General features: G+C 40.2%; 1 protein-coding gene across 1 annotated transcript in view; it reads right to left on the reverse strand.

Moving 5' to 3' along the window:
• LOC124551089 (vam6/Vps39-like protein) overlaps nucleotides 1–19,105 on the reverse strand; it is a 119,111-nt gene that overhangs the window by 22,283 nt on the left and 77,723 nt on the right. Inside the window, exons 10-13 of the mRNA XM_047126019.1 lie at nucleotides 17,057–17,279; nucleotides 14,287–14,459; nucleotides 2,028–2,232; nucleotides 1,711–1,826 (exon numbers count right to left, since the gene is read on the reverse strand). Of these exons, the coding sequence (XP_046981975.1) occupies nucleotides 1,711–1,826; nucleotides 2,028–2,232; nucleotides 14,287–14,459; nucleotides 17,057–17,279 (717 nt within the window). The remainder of the gene's footprint in view (nucleotides 1–1,710; nucleotides 1,827–2,027; nucleotides 2,233–14,286; nucleotides 14,460–17,056; nucleotides 17,280–19,105) is intronic.

The raw sequence follows: 19,105 nt of genomic DNA on the forward strand, positions 1-19,105 counted from the left end.
AAAGATCAGAGAGTGAAAAATTTAAGCGAGACCTCAAGAGACAGCTTACAGCTAAATATCCATATGGCCCAGAACTGAATCATGAAGTTGGGAAAAATTAAAATCTTAAGTGCTGTTCTATTAGTTTTATATTAAATATACCTACGTATGTTAAGGATAAGTGCTCTCCAAATTTACAGAGTTGTGTTTGTGAAAGAATTATAAGTATAATGCAATAATTTTAAATTCATGCATATTTAGTCACATGCTGGAAGCAAATAAGCAAAAGCAACTGTTCTGCTACAGCTGAAATTCCAACTATGTGATGAAAACATCTGCACTGTTGTAGTGTACAACCTTCATGTGACCAAACACTAAATTTACGAAATGTTTCAGACAGCGTGCTGCTGTGGAATTCCTTGTTAAAGACGAAAAGCCTGCTGCTGAAATTCATCTCATCTCAGACTATAATGTGTATTTGGAGATGGGCCCTTGGGCAGGAACAGTGTGAGGGGTGAAACACTTTGAAAATGGGAACACGAGAGCTTAGAAAATGAGCCTCATAATAGTTATCCTTGAGGTATCCCCACTGAGTGCAATGAGGAAAGAGCTGACAAATCAGTTAGAGAAGACTGTGAATGAAATCAGACAATAATTCAACAGGGCGCAGTGCAGTGCAGGAAATGCCTCTATGCTTGGTTTATCAAGAAGTTTATGCCTGGTTGGTCCTGTGTTTACTGACCAGATATCATGAAGTTCAGTTATGAACTTTCACCCAAAACTTTCTTCAGAAACTTTGAAAAGAAGGGGAAGATTTTTTGATGAGTACTGAGTCAGGTAATGTAAGCTGCTTCCATCATTATGAGCCTGAAACAAAATGCCAGACAATGGAATGGCATCATTCAAATTCCATATCAAAAAAGAAAGCAATATGGAAAACTTACGGGCAGTGTCCCTTGTATGTTGCTATATTCAGGCAGGGGAATTTATGGAACCTAGTCTGTATCGAACGGACAACCATGCAGGACACTGCTAATCATAGTACAGTATTAGCAGAGGTGTGTGTCCATTGCATAGTAAGGCAGTAGTAGCGACACATACATCTGTCTCATAAAACTAAAGAGTGAAGCTCACAATGACTAAATCACATTAGGTGTCACAGTGTATTTGTACTGTCCAATATAGACAGAAAGAATTCATTTTCCAATGTTTTCGACTTCCCTCTTTTTTTTACTCCATCATGTAATACAATTATTATATTATACAGGCAGAAATGAAATGGCAGCCACCTCTAAAAAATTAATGGCTCGTTTGATGATAATCAAACACGTAAAATGATCGTGGCAACAAGTGTAATGATACATAACAGTAAAACTAAACAACAAATTTCTTGAAGGTAGAAAAATTCGTGGTACATCAGCACTGCTATGTATGTTAGAAAATAAGGGAAAAATTAAGGGCAATGGCGACACAAATCTGTACAGACTGTCATCAGTTTGTAAAATTACTTTGTAGCACTTAAAGACACAAATGTTATAGGTCATTTTATGAATAAAGTACTTTCCTTTTAAAAGTTATTCTTTGGATAGAAGCCATATTATAACCACAACAAAGGAAACACAAACATGCCTTTTATATAGCAATTAAATAATATGGCCAGGTGCACGAACTTCAGCAGAGAATGTACGTTTTGGTATCAAGAGTGCATCAGTGGATCATGTGCCTGCTTACCTTATCACAATATCGCATTGCCTGCTCCACATCACCAAGAACACTGACATAGATTGACAGTGCCTGTTCGTGACGACCCAGTTTTCCAAGAACTGTAGCACGTTCCTCAAAGAGATCTGAAATAAAAATAAGTATTCGGGAGTGGCAGGGTGTGAATCACAAAAAGATTCTTAAGTATAAATAGTTCAGTACTGCACACACATTTTCTGAAGCATTACATTAGAACAAATCCCACGCAGTGTTACACTGTACGTTGCACAAAAAAAGCTACTACTAGGTTTAAAATAGATGGTCACATTCCAAAATTAAATACTTACTGTCATACGGGAAGTGAATGAGCACAGTCTCAGGCGTATAGTGTTCAGACACCTCAAGAAAGTCTTGCAGCTTCACACGTAAAGCACGTCCGGCCTCAAAAGTCTCAGGGTTTTGTAGAAGTTGCAAACTGTGCTCCCTGTACTGATGCACCAGAGCATTGTGGAAGATGCAGTTCTTTTCTTGCCACACATGAATCACATGCTCCTGTAAAAACACAAATAGAAGATTGTCTGTGTCACTATAATCCACTAAGTTTTTTTCCCCCAACTTGGAATGCTTCATTATCATAGGAGTACACAGTATTGAATTGTCAGCTGCTGGTGATTTAAATCTGTAAAATTTTTTTTACTGTTTTTTAATTTTGTTGTGCTATGGATTTAAGATTTATACAACTCCATATCATGGCATCTGCTCGAGATGCATTCAGAATTCTGCAAAATATATGTACACTATTTGATCAAAAGTATCTGGTTACCTATTAATGGAGTCCACCCCCGGTAGCTGAGTGGTCAGTGCGACAGAATGTCAATCCTAAGGGCCCGGGTTCAATTCCCGGCTGGGTCGGAGATTTTCTCCGCTCAGCGACTGGGTGTTGTGTTGTCCTAATTATCATCATTTCATCCCCACAGATGCGCAAGTCGCTGAAGTTGTGACAAATCGAAAGACTTGCACCTGGTGAACGGTCTACCCGACGGGAGGCCCTAGTCAAACGACATTTACATTTACCTATTAATGGACACTAATATGGGGTGTGTCCACACTCTAACATTTTCCTGATGACCGGAGACTGTGTGGTCTTGGGGTGCAAGTTGCACACATCTCTCGCAGGTGATTTACGTATCGTGTGCAGCCAATCTTCTTCTCAGGACAGACGACTGCTTCGGTCTTCACAATGCTTCTTCTCCGAAGATTTCGTGCTGGTTAGGGAAATGATACTGAACTACTTCTCTACTTTTGAAATGATTTCTTACTCTCAGAATACTCTCACATAAACTTCGTTATATTTTCTTCTCCACAACAAATCAAATACACAAGTTTCACATGCGCTTTCAAGTCTCGTAAATCAGCTATGTCTGGAAAACATTAGTACTTAAACATATATCATTACCGTCTCTTTTTGTTTTAATAACCCTTGTCAAAACAGTTCTTGCTCCTAGCAAATCAAACAACAGAGTATAAGAGTCTCTAGGTAAAACATATTTTGTTTGTCCCCAATAGTCATTACTATTTCACTGCCAAAGAGTAGCTCTTGATTACTCCTTGTACTGGACATACGGCTTCCAAGACATGCACGGCCACCACTTGCAGTGCCGACAGACCGCCATAACTTTACTCTTCTCGTAACACACGCCCGTCCTGCACACACATTAACCGTGGCGCAGTAGACACATTTCCACTCTCACAAACTCACCCTTAAAATATCGTGTGTTTGAGACAGTGAAATACGAGTGTCTCTAGAATTTACCCCAAAATTCTTGAGGCACAACAAAACTTCGCCTTTATGACGGATTCACCTTTGCTGGGGACACTTTCAACGAAGTGTCTGAATGTCTGTGGAAGAATGACAGCCCATTCTTCGTCAAGTGCCCAAAACCAGAGAAGGTAGTACCTTTGGGGTCTAGATTGAAGTTGACAGTCTAACACGTCCCAAAGGTGTTTCACTGGGTTCAGGTCGGAACTCAGGACAGGCAAGTCCATTTCATGAATGTTATTGTCCACAAACCATTCCCTCAGAGAGGCCACTTTATGACAGGGTCCACTGCCATGCTGATACAAACGATCACCACTTCTGAACTGTTCCTGTAATGCATGCAGTACACACTTCTGAAAAATGTGTTCTTATCCTTCTGAATCTAGCATTTTCTTAAGCACAATAACCACAAAGAACACCTCCATAATGTAACACCATCTTCTCTGTAGTCCACTGCTGGCACTACACATGATAGCTGGTAACATTCTCCATGTACTGGCCAAGCCCAAGCTCAAACCCAAACCCTTCCACAGGACCGTGATGATTCGTCCTTCCAAATCACTCATTTCCTGTCATCCGTCCAGTGCATAGTGATGTCGCTCTCTACAGCATCTCGAGCGTCACTTGGCACCGGCCACAGAAACGCGTGGCTTATGAGGAGCTGCTCGACAGTTGTACCCCTGTCCTTTCTGACTTCTTACGCACAGTCATCGTGCTACCCGGACTGCTACTAGAATCCTGGAATTCACAAGTGATTCCTTCCACTGATTTCATACAGTTTTTACAACATTTTTCACAATGCTCAACGATCCCTGACTGTCAGTAAACGACGTCTGTCTGGTCTCGGTTTAGGGGTGGTCATTTCTTCGTACATTGTGTATCCACTTCACAATCACATCACCGATGTTTGACGTGGCCAGCTGTAAAATGGTGGAAACATCCCTGATATTTTATTACTGAGGTGACATCCAATGAATAGGCCACGTTCGAAGTCACTGAGCTCCCCTGACGGACTCATTCTGCTGTTATTGCTTCTCTGCTGACAACACTACACTACCCCAGCCTCCTTTTATACTGGTGGGTCTACCTCTTGTGACACCTAATGGTCAGTATTTTGACTGGCTGTTATTCTGATTGATTATTACATTCAAATAGCATTTATGGTCAATATTCTCACAAAATATATGTTATTTTTATGTAATTAAATCTTAAAAATCATAAAATATAAAGATTTGGTCACACGATCAAAAACGCTCTGTTATTGGCCAACGTTCTAGTGATGTTGCAGACTAGGAGTAAGACGAAGCTATACGTGTGTGCTAGCTGAAGTTAAGAGGTTTTTACGTACTTTAGCTGCAAACAGTTTAGCTATTTAGTGATGGAAAATCCAGTTATAGTTTTTAAGTAACAACACAAAGGAATTTTGAGAATGCCAATAGTGGAAACCTTGTCAAAGTTGACGTGTTTATGATCCACCCACTTAATGCAGCGATATGTGAAATGACGGACAGTCTTTTCCCTGCTCCCAGCAACATCACTAACCTCGGTCAAAACTAAGTAATTGCAGAACTTTTGGAAATGGGCCACAATATTATGCTAGATTGTCAACTATTGGTCACAAGTTACGACCTAAAGCACAATAAAATTATTCTTGGCAAATCTTTGTACCGATTTCCATTACAGAAGACATTCAGCAGAGACACCGTTCTCCCAAGGTGCTCAGTGGCACAACGGATAGCACATCTGACTACGGATAACAAGGTTAAATGTTCGAATCTTGGAGGGGTCATTCATTTTTGAAAGTTTTACAGGAAATAAGAAAACAGCATTAGCAAAATCAGATTGTAGTAGCTGTTTTGATGGTAGGATGTATTATATATAGCTTCACATTAGTCTTAGTCTGAGAAACAGACAACAGAGGATAAAAGCATTTACTTTGTTACCAAACAATTCACTTTTTTGGAAAGCATGACTTGTACTGAAGATATCACCACACATATGAGGTATGGCAATGAGGTTTTCTATAAAGCATGTACAACATGCAGGTAACAGAAACATGATGGCTGTGATGTTTGCGAGTGTAAACTGACGTCAGTGTCTGAAGTAGACTTACTCCGTTTTTGTGTCCGATGACGAAACTTCAAAAGTTTAAACAAAAAGGATCCTAGCTGGACAGTAAAAAAAAAAATATTTTTAATAATGTAAAACACGGGTGGTCACTCCACAATATATCTTTTTGAAAGTGATGCGTCTGAACAGCGATTGCAAATGTAAGCTCATGTAAACAGCAAGGAAAAAATAACAATATTCTGTTTCTGATTGGTGTGGTGAAGTTTTGTAATTGTGATTTGGTTTACATATGAAAGGACTGTAGAGTTGTTTTACAAGAAAGTTAAAATATTCTTTTGGGTGGATCTGAATTAGCAATCTATGGACATCATCTTTTGGAATTAGATGGTCTACCAACTGAGCTACTTAACAATTTATGTGATGTTGGGTAAAATGACAATTTTCACTAAAAGTTCAATAATGATGTTCTCTTTCCTGGGAACAGTGTGAAAGCATACCTTGGAAGTAAATTGATGTTAACTTCACAGTGCAACACATTTTTAATGAAGTTAGTGACATTGAGCGTCGCTCTGGTGGCAATTTGCCAGTATAATGCAACCACATTTTACGCATCTTCTCGTTCTCTGGGGGGGGGGGGGGGGGGGGGGGGGGGGGGGGGGGGGGGGACACAACAACTTTTGACGTGTTCTTGTAGATGTATTTGTACAGTATGGCACTATATACCATTTATGATCCACTTTCTGAAATGTAAATTCCAACACATCACTGTGAATTAGCTTTATGACAGTAGGAGCATAGAGCTAGCCAGTGACGTCACAGACATCACGTGCCTTGAACGGAGCGTTTTAATGGGATTTCATTTTATTTGTATTTCATTTCTGTTTTTATAAAAGTATACCGAAATTCAAGAGGAAAAAAATTACGTTATGAGTATAAAATGACATAAATAATCATTTAAGACAATTTCCAGAAAACAGTCAAATACCTTATTCTGTATTAACAAATAAGGGGACAGAGTTTCTGCCAGTGATCATATCCAGGAAGTGAAGTGTACAATACAAATGACAGACACGCCGAAAAATGAACGGGCCATACTTCCTAGCTTTCAGAACTAATAGTTCCTTCATTATATAAAGCACAAAGAACAGGTCAGGGAAAGTTAAAAAGGATGAGCAAGCCACTCTGACCCCAGGATGGGAGAGACTCACCTGTAGTGGGAACAATTGCTGTGGGGTCATTCCATGTCAATTCAACCAATTTGAGAAAATGTTCCAGCTGATAGTCTCAGATTTGGCTGAAATTTAGCACGCCAATGCTACCAAGTGTGGAACACTCATGTACAAAATTTTAAGTTCCCCTGCCAATTAGTTCCAGAATTATGGCTTGTGAAAGAAGGTGGCATGACCCGGAAATTGCAACCCATCTAGCAATCTATCTTCAGACCCAACTTCAGGTCTTAATAACTTTGGAACTATTCCACACAGTCCAGTGAAATTTTTACAACCCAGTAACATCCACTTAGAGAACACACTCAATGAATCAAAACACCAACAACATATTTCTGAGGGAAAATAAAAAATTCCAAAATATGATTAAAAAAATGCAATACGTTAAAAGGTACATATTGTAGGTACCCTCTATGCCAAATATAATTCACTCAAAAAGGGTATAAATTTTTTGTGGTAAGTTTAATGTGGCCTAAACACACACAGAACTCATCTTGCCCATATCAGTCACACCAACAAGAGTTACATGCACACGAAAATACAAAAATTTGAAAAATTACCTGAAAAACATGGATTTTCTAGGTGTGGTAGCACAAAAGGGACAAGTGATATCGAAGCCAAATTTAAAACACTGCAGAAGTAGACCATAATATAATATGTGGCAAAATTTCAACTTGTTATTGCAAGGCATTTGTGTAAAATAAAAGTTGACAGAGATGTATTTGGTTACGTTGCTTTTAATACGATTTAGCAAGTAATAGTGATGATGCAGGCAGCTTGTTTCAGACAAAGCTGCAGCAACTGTTGGGAACCATTAGGCAACAGAAAGTTAAACAATGGTAGTCTTCAGGGACAGAATGAGTCATTGTTAGGCAGGAACAACAAAGGAAACAAGCAACAATTACAGGTCACTCATGTTTTTAAGATTCTAGTTCAGACTGGTCAGTACTGTTGTGGAAAGTCAGTATGGAGGCAGAAGAGTGTACTAGTGGTGCTTTTGTTCAAACAAGCTGCAGTATTGGTAGAGCACAAGCATCTGAATGTCATAAAATAAAATATGGAACAAAATGTGGCATTAGCTTTGTACTGTATAATCTGGATGAATCGGACCAAGATTTGTTACTATGGAGATCCGGGATACACCCTGTGGGCACAAGAAGTACAGTTCCAGGAAACTTTAGTGTTTGTTATCATCATATGAAAGTGTTTCTGGATAAGTATTCTTTCCTACAAAGAAGTTGTTTTGATCCATTTCGGATTCATAAGACGACAGTGAAGTGTAGCCGCAGAGAAATTGATATAAAATCAGTATTGAAAGTGAATCAGTGCATGGGACTTAACATGAAACCAGGACAAAAGTTATGTTCCAGGTGTGTTACACTGCTAAAAAATGAAGAATATTCTGATAATTTACATGATAGCGATGAAGAGTATCAGCCACCTACAACCACAGCGGATAAGCAATTAAATACTTCAGCGACTGCTCTTGGTTTGTCTCCCCTTAAGACACACAAAGTTGGGAAAAGAGACAGGTCCAGCTATGGTAGAAAACCACAAGAAGCTCAAATGGAATTAAAACACAAAATAGCTGACACACTAATGGTGGAAGAGGAAGAACTATCTGCTCCAAAGGAACAGAAATCATGCCAGAAATGCTCTGATTTGGACAAAATTGTGCATGATTTGAAAGAAAAATGTGCCATATCTACACACCAGAAAAAAGTAGCTATTCTTACCCTTGCAACTGCCAGCTGGTCTATTGACTACACTGCAAAGGAATTGTATGTTTCTACATATATGGTAAACCAAGCTAGGAAACTAAAAGCAACACAAGGAGTGTTTCCACAACTTCAGCAGGCTCAGGGTAAGCAATTGAGTTCAGAAATAAAGGTGCTAGTGTTGGAGTTTTATGAAAATAATGACTACAGCCAAATAATGCCTGGAAAAAAAGACTATGTAATGGTGAAAATGGGAAATGTATGTGTACAGATGCAAAAAAGACTGTTCCTATGCGACATATCAGAACTAAATGTAGAATTCAAGGAAAAGTATCCCAATACCAAAGTAGGTTTATCATCTTTTTCCAATCTTCGGCCAAAATGGGTTTTGCTTGTAAGTGCAAGGGGCACACACAATGTTTTTGTATGTGAGACCCATCAAAATGCTAAGCTGATGTTTGCTGCTATAAAGGACTCTGGTCTGGATTACAAAGGTGCAATGAAGCTGCTAGTGTGTGACATCAGTTCCTACCAGTGCATGATATACAGGTGTGAAAAGTGTCCTGGTAAGGCAAATCGTGCAGAACACATGAATAAGAAACTGTATGGTCAACTCTTTATGGATGACGATGAACTTGTTTCTTATAAACAATGGACACACATGGATCGCACAAGTCTTGAAACAAAGCAAAGTACAGTGGAAGATTTTGTTGAAATGTATTGTCAAAAAACGGACAAACTGACCACACACAGCTTCACAGCAACAGCACAATTGGCTTATCTCCAGTTTTGTAAGGATAATTTGAAACAAGATGAAATTATAGTAATACTAGACTTTTCTGAAAATTATGCATTTACAGTTAAAGATGCCATCCAAGGATATCATTGGGACAACAGTCAAGCAACTCTCCAGCCATTTGCGATATACTATAGAGGTGGATCAGGTGATGCGTCTGTCATGAACCTGTCCGTTTTTAGTGACTGTTTAATTCATGATGCCATTGCAATTCATGCCCACATTCGCACTGTCTTGGCATATGTGTAAAACAAGCTGCCTCACATATATTTTGCAAAATACTTCAGTGATGGGGCAGCTATTCAGTATAAAAACTGTAAACATCTCAAAAATTTATGCATGCATTACCATGACTTTCAGTTCACGCAGAATGGAATTTTTTTGCAACAAGTCATGGTAAAAATGTACGTGATGGTATTGGTGCTACCATTAACCGCATGGCATCATGAGCTAGTCTGCAGCACCCTACAGAAGGTCACATTCTAACACCTCTTCGATTATTTACCTGGGTACAGAAAAATATCTCTGGCATACAACCATTCTATGTTTCGAAAGATGGGGTGAAATCAGTCTAAGCATTGCTAACAAGCAGACTAGAACACGTTAAAACTGTTGGAGGCACAAGGAGCCATCATCACTTCTCTCTAGCGGACTCCGACGACGTGCAGATGAGCAGACTGTGCGATTATAACTATAGGTTCATACACAACATGTGTCTTCATAGTGTGTCTAACTCAGGATTCAGAAGCAAAAGCAGCAACATACAACCAGGTTGCTATGTTACTGCTGTTTATGATGACAAATGGTACTTAGGATGTGTTGCAGAGTGCTGTGAAGCAGATGGTAATGTATTTGTGAACTTCATGGCACCAGCAGGACCAGCAAGATCATTTGATTGGCCACATTTGGCAGACAAGTGTTGGATTCCTTTTGAACATATTCTTATGACAGTTCCAGTTCCCACCACAGTGTCAGGAAGACAGTACAATTTGCCACTCAATGTACAGAGTACAGTAGCTAAAGTGTGGGAGAACTTCTGTTCGAAGCACAATCGACTGGTTTTTAACAGTTAAGGTGCAGTAAACATTAATGATAGGTTGCGTTAATCTGTCTGTATGTTCTTGCTTAGTGATTAAACAGTTGTGGGAGAGGATAAGAAAAGGCAGAGCAGTTTATGATAAGTTTTTACAAAATTGTGTTGTGGAACAATGGCCACGTCACGAAATACATCTGTCAACTTCCATTGTACACAAATGTCTTGCAATAACATGCTGAAATTTTGAGATATGTATCATTATGGTCTACTTATGCAGTGTGTGAAATTTGGCTTGGATACCACTTGTCCCTTTTGTGCTACCACTCTTCGAAAATCCATGTTTTTTGGGTAATTTTTCAAATTTTTGTATTTTTGTGTGCATGTAACTCAGTTTTTGTGACTGATATGAGCATGATGAGTTCTGTGTGTGTTTAGGCCAAATTAAGCTTACCACAAAAAATTTTATACCATTTTTGAGTGAATTATATTTGGCATATAGGGCACCTACAATATGTACCTTTTAACGTATTACATTTTTTAATCACATTTTGGAATTTTTTATTTTCCCTCAGAAATATGTTGTTGGTGTTTTGATTCATGGAGTGTGTTCTCTAAATGGATGTTATTGGGTTGTAAAAATTTTACTGGACTGTGTGGAATAGTTCCAAAGTTATTAAGACCTGAAGTTGGGTCTGAAGATAGATTGCCAGATGCGGGTTGCAATTTCCGGGTCACACCACCTCCTTTCACAGCTCATAATTCTGAAACTAATTGGCAGGGGAAACTAATACTTTGTACACGAGTGTTCCACACATGGTAGAATTAGTGTACTGAATTTCAGTCAAATCTGAGACTATGAGCTGGAGCCCCAGGTTGGAATGACCCAGTGGTAAGGATAGTGGTTTGGGTGTGTCACTTGTTTTCGCAAGGATGTCTCTTAATGGCTTGGAATGTTGCCCCTTCAAGATAAGTACTAGCTGTTTATTCTACCTCCTTGTAATGAAACATACTTCCAATACGAGGAAGAGAAATAAACTGAAACACAACAGAAAGGACACAATGATGTCGGTGACCCTCAAATACACTACTCTGCAAAACTCTATGACAAGATAGATAAAGTAACATGATATATTAAAAACTTGGTGCAAATGAATAGAAAGTACAGAAGCACATTGCTAGAGCTCTCCCAGTCATGTACAGGAAGTTGGAAGTTGGACGTACAGCATCAGTCAATCACTGATCAACCACAATGCACTATAGTAGTGTCCTTCACTACAGCAAGGCCCGCAGACATCTGGATGACTTCACACAGGGAAGAATCATAAGTAAGCTGGAAGACGGACGAAATGCGACGAGCTTAGCCCGGGAGTTTGGTAATGTCACAGCATTATTTCACTTGCGTGGGGAGCATTCCGAAACACGTGCACTTCTGCCCAAAGGAGAGGAGGTGGTCGACCACTGTTAACTACGGTGGCAGATGACCACTACATTGTGCAACAAGCAAGGAGGGGCCCATGTCAAACGTGAATGCAATTGCAACCACATTTAACAGGACTAGAAGACAAGTCAAGTCACACTCTACAATGACACGGTGACTTGCCTGATGACTGGTACACCATGTTCCATTGATGCCCGCACACTGGCATTATAATGGTAGTGGAGTATAGGGACTGGGCCGATGAGGAGTCATGTGCTCTTCTCAGATGACAGGATATTCAGTCCCTCATATGGCGAGAGGTGGGAACATATGAGGGCTATTCAGAAAGTAGGAAACGTATCCGTCTGACACCGCTAGGTGCGCACTGATCGCATATATTTTGGTTTGTGCGTGCTCGGCAGCTCAGTCGGCATCCCTCCGTGACAGGGGGAACGTCTCTGCACATCTGGTTTTTTCGATATTCAAATTTGAAATGTACGCTGCAATAAAAAATCCTTCCAGTTGCGAGGTGCAGTCTGTGGTACAGTTTTTGTTGGCAAAAAACCTAAAACCTATAGAAATTTATCGTGAACAGTGCGAAGTGTACGGAAACAACTTAATGAGTGAATGTTCCATCCAGAAATGGTGTATTCGGTTTAAAAATGGCCGAACCAACATTCGCGATGAAGAGGAGAGTGGACACCCAAGCATTGTGACTGACGATAAAGTTGATGAAACAATTCATGAAAATCATCACTTCACAATAACGGAGCTTTCTGCTTTCTTTTCCATAAGTTTCAAAGACTTTGTTGTTTGAAATTGTCACTCAAAAGCTAGGCTACCTCAAATTTTGTGCATGATAAGTGCCCAAAATGCATACAAAGCACCATAAAGAACAGCGAATGGGGGCAACGTTTACATTTCTGGAGGCCTACCACAAACATGGTGATTAATTACTGGATGGAATCTTAACAGGTGATGAGATTTGGGTAAAACACATCAATTGTGAGACAACAGTCCATGGAGTGGGAGCACACAAGGTCCCCCCAAAAACCAAGAAAATGTTTGCAAACCTTGTCAGCTAGAAGTTGATGGCGACAGTGTTTTGGGATAGGCAAGGTGTGCTTCTTACTGATTTTTCTCAAATGTGGAGCAACCATAAATTCTGCCCGGTACTGTCAAATTTTGCACAGCCTTAAAAGAACAGTTCAAAACAAACCCTGAGGAAAGCTGACGTCCAAAATTTTGTTTTTGCACGACAATGCCCGAGCTCACATGGCAAACCACACCAAGGAACTCCCTAATTCATTCACATTGGAAATTTTCCCTCACCCACCCTAGAAACCCGATTTTGCACCAAGCGACTTCCACTTGTTTCCCAAGATGAAGAACTGGCTTGCAACGCAGTGCTTTGATGATAATGTGGAATTCCAGGTGGGTGTGACTCACTGGCTGAAGTCTCATGTGGCAGAATTGTATGACGCAGGTCTTTCAAAGCTTGTCCACCACTATGATAAGTGCCTCAATGTGTTTGGTGACTATGAGGAAAATTAGTAGGTCAGTCACTCTTTCAGATGTATATAATAAATTGTATTTCTTGTACTTAGTTTTTTTTTCTTGCCAAAACATTCCCTACTTTCTGAATAACCCTCGTATAATGAATCCAGGAACATTGTCAAACATGGTCATTTTGGTGGTCCACGTGTTATGGTGTTGGGTGGCATACTACTGCATGTACATACTGACCTGCAAATGTTTGAACTGCAGTACACTCACTGGCAACTTAAATGTGCCACTGTACACTTTTTCCCATGTGCATCTTTTTAGGAGCCACTCAGGCCCGACTACGTTTGTGGACGGCAGTGCATGACAACACGGAATGGTGCACATGGAGGAGCTCTTGGAACGAGAGGATATTTGGTGAAGGGACTGGCCTGTCGATTTGCCCAACTTAAATCCCACTGAGTATGTGTGGGATGCACTGGGAGATGTATTGCAGCAAGTTCACACGCATCCACGACTATCCACGAGTTGCCAACTGCTATGGCAGAGGTATGGGATCCCCTACCATAAGGATTCCTTACCACCCTTGTGGCCAACATGGGATCACATTGCAGAGCATGCATTGCTGTCCATGGTAATCACATACCCTATTACAAACCTTGTCCTGCCTTTTGTAATGACCAGGGGACCATCATAAGTCACACTGATTTCAGTGTAATTATTGTCTTTGAATAAAAGCATCATTTTTTTTCATCTCATTGTTTTCTTTCTGCGGCCTCCTGTACTATTAAGTAGCAGTTCTTTCTAGATATGGTCCAAATTTCATCAGGCTATGATCCTTGGAAATGACACACAAAGCAAAAGTTACTTTTTTCCTTAAGTTTTGCACATTAGTCTGTATCGATAGTGTCGTTACAGTATCAGTTACAGCATCCGCATTTAGATTTCAAACACATACTGCAGCGCTATAATATGAATGAGTATAGTTAAAGAGTCTTACAACTAAGTGTCTATTACTCACCAGATATGGCACTACAAGGTCCCTATGATTCCTGAGCAGAAAATCCAGCACCTTGGGACGAGGCAGCTGCTCAACTTCATGCAAATCATCTGTGAATATCCGCAGGCCTTCCTCAGGACTTCTCTCCAGCACCCAGCCGGCAAAATCGAAGATCAGATTTATGTGATCCTTGCCTGTGAATTATTTTGAAAGACATGCTATAATGTTCATGATCCACAGTTGTCTTGAAGTTAACAATGAACTATTATCCATAATGTGGTGAACTTGTTTGTGCTATTAACTGGCTTACATCTAAAGTTTTCTGTACCTTGGATATATAATCTCCAGGCATAATCTGATTAGACAGAAGATTACCAAACGAGCGCAAAAGGGTGCCAAAATTCTACTACAAATAACAGCCCATTATGAGATGACACAATTCCCAAAAAAGCAAAATCAGGGATATTCAAGAGTTACTTTGTACTAATATCGGCCTATGATGTTAGCATGCACCCTCACAAAGAAAAAGTCGATGAGACTCCAAGCATAAGAAATGAAAGTCCTTAAATCCACCATCCAGAAGACCAAAATGGTAAGGTATGGAAGAAACCTAGAATCAAGACACCGCTTATAGAGTGAATTAGCACAACCAGAGTATGGTGATATGGGCATGCAATGAGAGTGGAGCCTGCACGAGTGTCTCAAATAAATTTTGAAAGAGAGGTGGAAGGAAAACTTTCTGTAAAAAGACCCAAAACCCATCAGATGGCTACAATCTAGGATGACCTTGCTGCCAGGGAAAGGACAATGGGTGATGACAGGTTGTATGTGGACAGAAGGAATCATAATGATTTCTGAGGGTAGCACTCTTGGTATTTATTTGGGGCTTTAAACAAAAATTCATTTTTGTAGAATGAGTCTTTCACTTTGCAGCACACTGTGTACTGTTGTGAAACTACCAGGCAGATTAAACTGTGCGCCTAATCAAAATTTGAGACCAGAACCTTGCATTTTGTGGGCAATGCCCTTATCTACAGAGTTATCATGAGAAGGCTCATGACATGATGAAAAGTTAAAGCTGTGAAAGTACCGAGATGTCGTTGCCATCACAGCATGAACAGTTGGCTCAGCATGGGTTGCTGCTCTTGCATCAAATTTGGTGAAATTTTATGTGAGGGTCATATTGGTCAACTCTTCATCACTACACCTATTCATACTGCTGTGTATCGATGTCCATGTACAAGAAAAACAAATCAAGAGAACTGAGCAGAACAGAGTGCAAGATTCGGGGGCGAACAGTACACGTGCACTTACAGTGTCAGTAGCTTTTCCAGCACGGTGAACAATAGGAAGTGACCACAATGAATCATTAGTTGCATCATTAGACAAGACAACAGAACCAACGAGATAATAGCATTACATAGACACCCTTATGATGTCAAGTGTGCAGAATTATGTGGTGAGGTAATGGAATTTATCGTGCAGAATGCTACCACATAAAAGAGAATATTTTGTAAAATTTAATCTGTACTCTTAGGTTCCAGTCTACCCATCACCTTAAAAATGCGACATTGTGAAATATCCCACACAGTTTTCGACACGATCATCACGCTGCAATACAGATGAGTCGCCAGTTTCCTTCCAGTCACATTCACTGGCTTGCCAACTCACAACGTACCTATAATGCTAATATATGAAATGATGTTCTAAGAAATCCTTTCATATTCCAAGGAACATACAATGGAAGAAATAAACACAAAAACCAGAAACCAACTTTATAATCCATAATAGTACACTAAAAGTCAATCTCATGCTATGTCGAAAACAAAAGTGATGAATTTGTATTTTCCACCAAAACAAGTCATAAGGTTCAGTGATTTTCAATGGCTATCGTACACTGTCACCCAATTAGCTATGACCAACACAAATGAATTGCCAATGGCGGCAGACAGTGAAAGAGATGCTGTCATTGTAGTCCCTGAAGGGCTACTCTGCAGCAGGAAGCAGGAAGTTTTAGAGAACACCAAATTACATTAGAATTAGTGTAGCGCCAGTTAATACAAATCAGATTAAATGAGTTGTCAATGAGAAACAGAGAACAAATGAAATTGCGATGAAGTGCAGGACACAGAAAGTCATCTAAAATGTCCCAACCACACCACAAGATGTACCCTTGATGACATATGGCTTGCCAAAAATAAAGCACTGAACATGGCCTGATATTGAGCTAAAAACTTTAAAAGAAATTTCCAGGTATGTAAAAGTAAGTAAGGTTCCAGTTTCACAAACAAGACACAGCAATTACCATCAACATTTGCACAGACACACTAAGTGCAATACAGATACAAAGAAAAACAGCGATTAGAAATGATGCACAATGCAATTACTCTCTCACGAGCTGCAGGACAGCATGAATACCTTATATCAAAATACCCAGAAAATATCTTTCAACAAAATCCTAAATTTTATAGGTAGAGTTTGGGTTTGCCCTGTATGTAGTGTATAGCTTTTAATTTTGTTAAATAGTGTCTAGGGCATTTGAAATTTCCATTGTGTCCTTTCTTTTGTTTTACAAATCATTTATTTACATACTTCAATATATACCCCCCCCCCCCCCCCCCCCCCTCTCTCTCTCTCTCTCTCTCTCTCTCTCTCTCTCTCTCTCTCTCTCTCTCTCCCCCCCCCCCCTCTATCTATCTATCTATCTTTCTCTCGCCCTCCCCCCTCTCTCTCTTTGAATGGAGCAGTACTGACAACGATGGTGAGAGTCCGGCTTGGCCCTTTAACTCACCGAGGTGCTGTAGGTACTGGATGGTGCGCTCATGTCCATACAGGGCTGAGTCTACTTGGTCGGCCTGCTTCTGCAGCAGTTCCAGTGCCTTTCGGTGCAGGCCCTTGGTCTGGTACAGTATCACCAGCTCACTGTACTTTTGGTGTCTCCGCAGGGTCTTCTCTGTCTCCACCAAGTGACACTGGTTCAGCCTCAGCAGGGGAGCCACCAAGGCGTCGTTTGTCTGCAATAGTTGTCATAATCTTCGCATAACGGTGAACAAGTCTACGAATACTATACTGATATGATAATAGAAAATGCTGAGAGAGTTCAATTAATGGCATGAGAATGAGAAAAGACAGTCACTCAGTATGTTGAGAAAGTGGTAAGCAGAAAAACTGCACATAAACAAGGCACTGGACAATACGGTTCAGCTTTGAGACTTGTGTCCTTTGTTTGCGCCAGAATGTACTGTTACATTCAATGGGGACAGAGACAACAGGGATAAGAGGGGCATGATGAAAAAGGAGAAAGAAAAAGAAAAAAATAACACCAAGAGAAGAGGGAGAGAGGGAGAGAGAGAGAGAGAGAGAGAGAGAGAGAGAGAGAGAGAGAGAGACTGGGAGGGGGGGGGGGGGGGGGAGGCATCGAAGAAAACGAGAAGAGGGGTGGGGAGAGGGGGGGGGGGAACAAGATTCTCTCGAAGAATAAGGACTGATTCCGAAAATATCACTCTAATGCAGTCATAACACTGGTACAAAGCACCCTCCACCATGCGCTGTACAGTAACTGTACTGTAACTTCTAAAAAAATTTTATGTAGTCTTCAGTTGGACAACAGTGGTGATAAAGGACAAATTAAATGAGAGAATCCAATGTGAAATAGCATAAATTATATAACAAAATTTTAACATTCTCAGAATGAGAGCTGTAAGGATGCAGATATACAGGGAGTCCACACGAAACCACCTCCACTTGTGGTTTGCAGCATCATATAAAACAATTCAAAAAGTTCTCTGAAAATTTCTTCCAATCAGCTCCTTTTTGTTTTGTTTCAGATATTAAATAATTACCAGAAATGACTGCACTTCAAAAGTGACCTTAATATGTAGTGTGGTATGTAGAAACCAAATAACCTATTGCTCTCCACAGAAATTTCTGATATGAATTTCAAAGGGACCTGCCAGACACTAAGAAGATTAAGATGTGGTACAACAAATTGCTAGCTGATGAGAACATCAACAGATAGTCAGATTCTGGTGGAAAACGCACATGTGATGAAAAGTTAAGAGATCAGAGGGATCTTCCAAAGAAACCCATCAAAGTCAGTTTGTCAAGCATCGAGAGAGCTAAACATCATTTGGTCAACAGTACAGGTGCTACATAAACAACTTTGCTTGCAGGCTCACAAAGTACAAACTGTGCAACTGTGGATGCAATGGCCTTCTTCACGCCAGATGTGCTTGTGTGCACATGGGTTGAGGTAGGGTATCATCTAGACATCTTATGATTTACAAAACGAGTCTATGTAGAAGTGTATTAATTTCTCTCTACAAAAATTTTAAGTTACTTTACACGATACTGCAAACTGCAAGTATTTAAGTCTCATATTGGTTTTTAATTGCATTTGGAAATCAGGTTGGTTTCATCTAAATGCACAAAGCACAAGGGAGCAAGGAAAAATACTTGAGGCGAGTAAAAGAAAAATAAGGTGACTGGAGACAGACACAGGTTGGAGACTACATGGAAAGAATTCTACATCTACATCTACATTTATACTCTGCAAGCCACCCAACAGTGTGTGGCGGAGGGCACTTTACGTGCCACTGTCATTACCTCCCTTTTCTGTTCCAGTCGCGTGTGGTTCGCGGGAAGAACGACTGTCTGAAAGCCTCCGTGCGCGCTCTAATCTCTCTAATTTTACATTCGTGATCTCCTCGGGAGGTATAAGTAGGGGGAAGCAATATATTCGATACCTCATCCAGAAACGCACCCTCTCGAAACCTGGCGAGCAAGCTACACTGCGATGCAGAGCGCCTCTCTTGCAGAGTCTGCCACTTGAGTTTGCTAA

The sequence above is a fragment of the Schistocerca americana genome, chromosome 9 (assembly GCF_021461395.2).
Source record: "Schistocerca americana isolate TAMUIC-IGC-003095 chromosome 9, iqSchAmer2.1, whole genome shotgun sequence".
NCBI classification, from domain to species: Eukaryota; Metazoa; Arthropoda; class Insecta; order Orthoptera; family Acrididae; genus Schistocerca; species Schistocerca americana.